The sequence below is a fragment of the Sprattus sprattus genome, assembly GCF_963457725.1.
Source record: "Sprattus sprattus genome assembly, chromosome: 11".
In the NCBI taxonomy this organism is placed as follows: Eukaryota; Metazoa; Chordata; class Actinopteri; order Clupeiformes; family Clupeidae; genus Sprattus; species Sprattus sprattus.
The window spans coordinates 24,796,033-24,803,532 of record NC_137909.1 but is presented as its reverse complement, the minus strand read 5'-3'; the positions used below and the strand labels follow the sequence as shown (position 1 = coordinate 24,803,532).

The window sequence follows — 7,500 nt, the reverse complement described above, 5'->3', positions numbered from 1 at the left end:
GTCTGACCAGTCTGACAGACGGCTGTCGTAACAGCACTCTGGTTTCACTGACCTCATCATACACACACACACAAACTGAATAACTCTAGCCCCTGGTGTTCGTCATGATTTCCATCATGATTGTCTTATTGTTTGGTTTCAGTAAGGTTCTTGGTTTTCCTGGTTTTAAATAATCAAGTCATTCATTAGCCCTCATCTCTCTAGTTTCCATTCGTACAGTTGTACAGTTCTAATGAAAAAAGCAAGTGTTTGTCCTGGGTGCCAAATGTATGCAGCATCAGGAACACAGTATCAGATCATGTATGAGTGTGGTAAGCTCCACTAAGGTTGTCACTGGGTTGTGCGGTGACCTGTTCAGCGAGTGTGAATGCCAGTGTGTAGCTGCGCTGCATGAGGAGATGCAGTACCTGCGCTCTCAGCTGGAGGGCGACAGAGAGCAGCATCTACAGCAGCTGGCCTACCTGAGCCAGCAGAACCAGACTCTGGCAGAAAACACACATCTTCAGCTGGACCTGTGAGTGTGTGTGTGTGTGTGTGTGCGTGTTTGCGCATCTGAAAGTGTGTGCTTTCTCTCTCTAGCTCTTGTTTTTCCTTGGGAGTTTTTCACTCCGTTTCTTCTGAGTGTTTCATCCTGACAGTGTGTCTTTGTGCTAGGCCATCCTTCCTGATTGGGCAGAGAGTGATGTAAAGTGTGGTGTGACTTTTCTTCACTGATGGAAAATAAACAAACATGGCTGCCAGTGCAGCCATACAGACCATTCACAGAGGATCCCTCTCTCACCTGTATAGTGTTTAGGTAGTGGCTTTGAAGACTTTCGTTTTTGATTTGTCTCCTGGTAGGTTTGCTTGATCTCACTTTCCTCACTGTAATGATTTTCATTACAATGCCTTTGCGTGCTGTGAAATCTTTTTTATGGAGTAAAATGTATTAGACCTTGAAACACAAACACTCTGTCACAGGGCATATTCATGCTGGACCACCCTTGTGACCTGACATTGCATCATTTTGACCATTTCTCTATCGCTCGCTCTCTCTCTTTCTCTCTCTCTGTAGTGTGTGCTCGGAGCTGCAGCAGAAGTCTCGGCTCATCCGTTCCCTGCAGGAGCAGCTGGGCGTCAAATCTCCCAGCAGCCACCAGGGCTCCATCTCCAATGACAACAGCACAGCGTCTTATCACAACAGCCCCCCTGCTGGCCTCCGAGCTTCATCAGGTAGAAGCACGCATTTATACACACACGCACACGTACACGTACATACACTCTGCTGATGCTGCCTCACAGTTATGCACAGTCACACACAGTTACAGTCACACCTATACATACATACCCATTTGGAGATTTCTGTTGAGGTACTGTATTTTTACGGTAGCATCTGCAGAAGCAACTGCTCTTTGTGCATGTGTGTGGGTGTGAGATCCTTGTGTGTGTTGAGTGGAGTGTGATATGGGGGTATGGGACCTCAGTGATCTGATCCCCTTTTTAGATGCAGCACGCTGGGAGGCAATCCTGAGTGTTGTGTGTGTCTGTGTCTGTGTCTGTGTTTCTGTTTGTGTGTTTGTGTGTGTGTGTCTGCGTGTCTCTATGTTCTTGTATGTCTATGATGAGAAGCTGTAAATGGACCACTTAGTCTGTGAATGGGGTCAGTTCAGGGTTACATTGTGATGTGCACGTGCGAGTCTGTGTCCGTGTGTGTGTTCATTGTGTTTGTGTTTTCCATTCTCTAATTAAATATGGATATTTTTCCCTTGAAAGATTGCTTGAATCAATACACCACCTTCTTTGATGGCACTTATTTCGTCTCGTAATCCTGGCTATTCTTGACTTAAGTGTGTGTGTGTGTGTGTTTGTGTGTGTGGAGTAAACCAGTATCTCATTACTGGCCCTCACAGATACATTATTCACCAGGCCTATCCGATTTAATCCCAGCACTTTGTGTGTGTGTGTGTGTGTGTGTGTGTGTGTGTGTGTGTGTGTGTGTGTGTGTGTGTGTGTGTGTGATACTGGAGAGTGGACAGAATGCCTGTCCAAACTTGCTCAGAGCTCTTCAGAAGGACAAGACAGCTAGACAGAGACTTTGTTTGAACAGACCTTCTGTATAGTCAGTATATGGCTTTGAGCATCTCAAAGCACAACGTTAAGGTGACGGTTTAAACCAAAACCTTAGTGGTGTTGTTAGTCCGTCAGACAGAAGAGGGATTTGGTTGTTACTCGTGACCTTCGTGACCACCCGGTGAGATTAGCAGTATCCGCTTCGCTTTTGGGACCTGAGTGAGCGTTAGCATTAGCATCTGTGATAGATGTCTGAGACGGTGGGTGAGGGAAGGGACAAGCAGGATGGAGACTTCCAGAGCAGATGGAAAAAAGCCCTCAAAGTATCCAGAGAGAAAGGAAAGGGTATGTATATGAGCATAAACACACGTACAGGTGGTCAGGCCTGAGGGAAGTCAGAGAGGTTAATGTGTGGGAATGCATGTTGAAGACGGAAAGTGTGTGCTGGCTTGTTACTTGTTCTGTATGTTATTTTCGTGTGTGTGTGTTGTGTTAGTTTGCAATATAGTTTACTCTGCTGTGTGTGTGCGCGTCACAGGGCTGAAGCTGACCAATGGCGTGGCAGCGGTCGGCGAGGGTGTCGTTACCGTGGAGACGGAGGAGAGCAGCACGCACACTCTGCACAGGGAGAACGGGCGTCTGCAGGAGCAGCTGCGCTCCAGCGAGCAGCTCAACACCACGCTCCGCAGCGAGCTGGACCTGCATCGCTCCCTCCTCACACACGCGCAGGCGCACACACACTCACACACACACACACCCACAAAGGAGCAGGCAGGGGTGCAGACAGAGACGGGAACACAGCCAGACACAGCCAACAGGACCATCAACACAGGTACTGTGTGTGTGTGTGTGTGTGTGTGTGTGTGTGTGTGTGTGTGTGTGTGTGTGTGTGTGTGTGTGTGAGAGAGAGAGAGAGAGAAGTTTGACAGGGTCATGGGAAACGTTTCTGCAGCCATTTATCACACTTCTGGATGTAAATATTTATATTTATGTTCTTGACCTCTGTGGAGCTGTGGAACCATCTTAAGAACAAACCCCCCTCCGCTCGGTCTCTTAGATCTGTTAGCTGAGCACCTGCAAGAGATCCGCGCTCTGCGTCTGCGTCTGGAGGAGACCATCTGCACCAACGAGAGACTACGAGAACAGCTGGAGAGGAGGCTGCAGGAGGCCCAGAGAGATCCAGGTACCAGACACACACACACACACACACACACACACACACACACTGAAGTGGAGAGGAGATCCTAGAGAGACATCCTAGAGGTGGCTACTCACTCAACACACAAACAGACATGCACCAAATATACCAGTAAAGTTTTACATTCTGACTGACGTTCTCCTTGCTTGTATATCCCAGCAGACACACACACACACTCTCTCTCACACACACACACACACACAAACACACACACACACACACTCACTCACTCCTTGCTTGTGTATCCCAGCAGGCACACACACACTCACTCACTCACACACACACACACTCACTCACTCCTTGCTTGTGTATCCCAGCAGGCACAAACATCTTCATCGCAGGGCTGGAGGACCAGGGCCAGCTGGCCAACGAGGTCCGCAAGCTGTGGGCCCACAACCACACACTCAGAGAACAGCTCAACCAGGGCAGCAGAGGTACTCGCGCACACACACACACACAAAAACACGCACACAGCCTCACACATACAGGCACATACTCACACATAATCTGCAATGCAGAGAATAGCCCAACCAATACAAAGATTACATACACACACACACACACACACACACACACACACACACACACACACACACACACACACACACCTTCAGTTTAACCAGTACTATGGAGATACTTACAGAAGTAGTCATACCAAGCACCAGACGCCAGACTGTCATGTATGTGCGTAGTATGTATGTAAAATATATGTTTGTGTGATCAAATGTGCAGATAAGCAGAAGGAGAATGAACGTCTGCGTGAGACTCTGGCCAGGAGAACAGCCAAGCTGGAGCGCAGCCGCAGAGAACACACACACCTGCAGGAGAATCTGCACAGGTAACTCAAACACATACACACACAGACACACACACACACACACACACACACACACACACACACACCCTCCTGAGGCTACACATGTAACTTAAACACATACATCACACCTGGGGAGAGTATGCACATGTAACTTAAACACACACACACACACACACACACACACACACACCTGAGGAGAGTCTGCACACAGGCATCATTCACTTCCAAGGGATCCCATATTGTGTAAACACACATCCACTCTGTCTCTGCCATGCTGCTCATTATGCTCCTGTGTTACCCAGCGGGCGGCAGGTGATGTGTGTCATGTGAGTTTGCTCACGGGTGTGTGTGCCGGCTCGGGTGTCCTTAATGGTGTGTGTCGTAATGGAGTTGTAGTTAGCTTGTAATGATGAGGAGCTCTTATTGGTTTTAATGATGGTCTCCGTTTCCAGTATGAGCTCAGAGGATGTGAAGAAGGAAAGCAGACAGATACAAACCATACGAACCTCAAAGCCAGGGCTCTTCAATTAGTTTGGAGCAGTGGCAAGTTCTTGAAACTGAGGCAAAGGCAGGGGCCGGAGGATATGAGTAATCATGGTTACTAATAAAGAAATTACAACAACATGCTGAAGGAGTTAATATATTCTATTTTGTAAGTGCTTAACAACATATGCCTTTAAGGCCTCATAGGCCCAATGATTCAAAAATCAAACCAAGTGAGCAATAACCAAGCCATATTAACAGACAATTGAAGAAATGCAATTAACTAACCAAAACATGCATTTCATTGTACATAGACAACTTTACTGGTTATTATCCTCAATATTTAAGATTAAACTGATTTGAGTGACAGACAGAATCAAATGTATCCCCACCAACAAAGTGCATTGCATTGAACTGAATAGAATTTAGGGTTTAGAATAGAACAACTTAAGGAAAAGTGTTTGAAATTTGATCACTCAGTTAAGGTGAACTGTATCAGTTGTTTAGAATGTAATTAATTTAACCTGCAGCCACCAATTCTTTGTTTTACTATTCTGCCTGTGCTTCTCTGTGTGTGGCATGATTCCTCTAGCCTGCTAAATTGGCTTGGCAGATAGATAACAGATTCCCCAAGAGAATGTCTGAAGCTAGGAAGTTCTTTTCAAACCTTTACTTAAGAAGCACTGTAAAACTGAGCAGACGTGCAAAATACATTTTAGTAATCTAATCTCGTAACATTTGTTTTTAAAAAACAATCACTTAGCATTGCATGTTTAACTGTGATATAAACTACGTTAGCTTAATGCTAACCCAAGGGGAAATTCCATAGAGACCGTGCTAGCGATTACCATATTCATCAAAGTAAACAATTTGAACAAACTTCGGTTGATTACAAGTGGTTTCCACAATAAGTAATGTTTCTAAGTAATAACTGATCAACAGTTTAAGAAAATACTACCAGGCAAAGGTTTTCTGGCCATATATACCAGAGTAGGAAAACATATACCACTACCTAAACAGGTGCATACCGCCACCCACTGCACATGAGAGTGTACAATTAGCCATAGTCACAAACTGAATGAGGCTAACAGAGCACACTCCGGGGGCCAGTCTAAAGCAGCTCAAGGGCCGGATCCGGCCCGGGGGCCGCATATGGAAGAGCCCTGCTCAAAGCTCTCTGTTTATATTTATATATATGTTTGTGTGTGCAGACTGCAGTGTGAGGTGAAGCAGCAGAAGCAGCAGCTCTCTGACAGTCAGCAGCTCCTCAAGTCTTTGCGCGTGGAACTGAAGCTGCAGACGCACGTCAGGAACACAGGTACACACATGCTAACACAGTCTAACGCTCAGGTACACACATGCTAACGCTCAGGCCTATTCACGTCAGGAGCACAGGTACACACATGCTAACGCTCAGGTACACACATGCTAACACTCAGGTACACATATGCTAACGCACAGGCCTTAAGCATCAGGAGCACAGGTACACACATGCTAACACTCAGGTACACACATGCTAACGCATAGGCCATTAACATCAGGAACACAGGTACTCACATGCTAACACTCAGGTACACACATGCTAACGCACAGGCCATTAACATCAGGGGCACAGGTACACACATGCTAACGCTCAGGCCTTTTCACATGGCTACACACACTGCAGCAGTGTCATCAGACGCAGGCACGGAAAGTCTAACATCAACTGAGCCAGCTCGGCAGTATAACATTACCAAACTTGTACACAGGGCACGTTTTATCTTGAAATGCTGAAGAAAAGCTACGTGGTTGGAGATTGTTGGATTTTAGTGTTTTCTGTGGTGTGTGTGTAGAAGGGGAGGAGCAGCCCTCTGGTGTGGATCTGACTGCACTCCTAGCAGAGGTGAGGCACCTGAGAGAGCAGTTGGAGAGAAGCATCCGGAACCACACCATCAACATCAACTACTTACTGCCATCAGGTACACACACACAATCACCCACATCAACTAACACACTCAGGCACAGTCAACAATTTCCTGAAGCCTTTTGGTATCCACACATACTCTTCCAACATCAGGACCAGCAGTGTTTCTCAGCTACATACACACGCACTCACACACACACACACACACACTTCTCTGGTAATGTCAATAGTGTTATGTGGATATGGTTCTGTTTCTATGTGGAATTTCTCATTATCCTCATTGTTTCATGTAAAGTCTGCTCCATGTGTATCTTGTGGCGTGCTGTAAAGCCACAGCACCCTCCGGTGGCAGAGACATGCTGATGCATAACATTTACAAATTTACAGAATGATATAAGATTTAATATATAAACTGCAAATCTACAAATTATGTTTGTGTGTGTGCTTGTGTGTGTGTGTGTGTGTGTGTGTGTGTGTGTGTGTGTGTGTGTTACTATCCAGATGAATGTGGAAGATTAGAGCAGCTTAACCCTTCCTCACACCCTGATGCCAACACTGCTCAAGGTAAAGTGTGTGGTTTTGTGAACATCTTCCTGTGTGTGTGTGTGTCTTTGTATATGGATTTTTTGCTCACGTCTCTCAGACAGCGGCAGCTCTGTGGGCAGCGCGTGTGTGTGTGTGTGTTTGTATGTGGTAGTAAAATAAGTGTGTTTGCTCACGTGTTTCAGACAGCGGCAGCTCCGTGGGCAGCGGCTCGCCCCCTCCCTCTCGCCTTGTGCCAGGGGTGCGTGTGTTTGCCACGCGCGGGGGGCGCCACGTGCTGGGCCTCAGCGAGGACTACAGCGCCCTGCACACACACCTCACACAGGCCCTCGCCTACACACAGCACATGGACGAACACACACGGGACTGCAACACGGTAAACACACACCTCACACACACACACAGGCCCTCACCTACTCCTAGCACATGGATGAACACACACACACACACACAAAATTGATGATGAATACTGGTCTACTCACTGCAGACATGTAGCCTTACTCAATG

The 7,500-nt window shown here is 46.8% G+C and overlaps 1 protein-coding gene across 4 annotated transcripts in view; it reads left to right on the top strand.

Moving 5' to 3' along the window:
* cdk5rap2 (CDK5 regulatory subunit associated protein 2) overlaps window positions 1-7,500 on the top strand; it is a 44,712-nt gene that overhangs the window by 34,930 nt on the left and 2,282 nt on the right. For all 4 annotated transcript variants that reach the window (XM_080847429.1, XM_080847430.1, XM_080847428.1 and 1 more), the window contains 9 exons: window positions 1,055-1,212; window positions 2,588-2,881; window positions 3,107-3,232; window positions 3,565-3,681; window positions 3,980-4,085; window positions 5,759-5,865; window positions 6,380-6,505; window positions 6,952-7,014; window positions 7,179-7,369. In XM_080847429.1, the coding sequence (XP_080703555.1) occupies window positions 1,055-1,212; window positions 2,588-2,881; window positions 3,107-3,232; window positions 3,565-3,681; window positions 3,980-4,085; window positions 5,759-5,865; window positions 6,380-6,505; window positions 6,952-7,014; window positions 7,179-7,369 (1,288 nt within the window). The remainder of the gene's footprint in view (window positions 1-1,054; window positions 1,213-2,587; window positions 2,882-3,106; window positions 3,233-3,564; window positions 3,682-3,979; window positions 4,086-5,758; window positions 5,866-6,379; window positions 6,506-6,951; window positions 7,015-7,178; window positions 7,370-7,500) is intronic.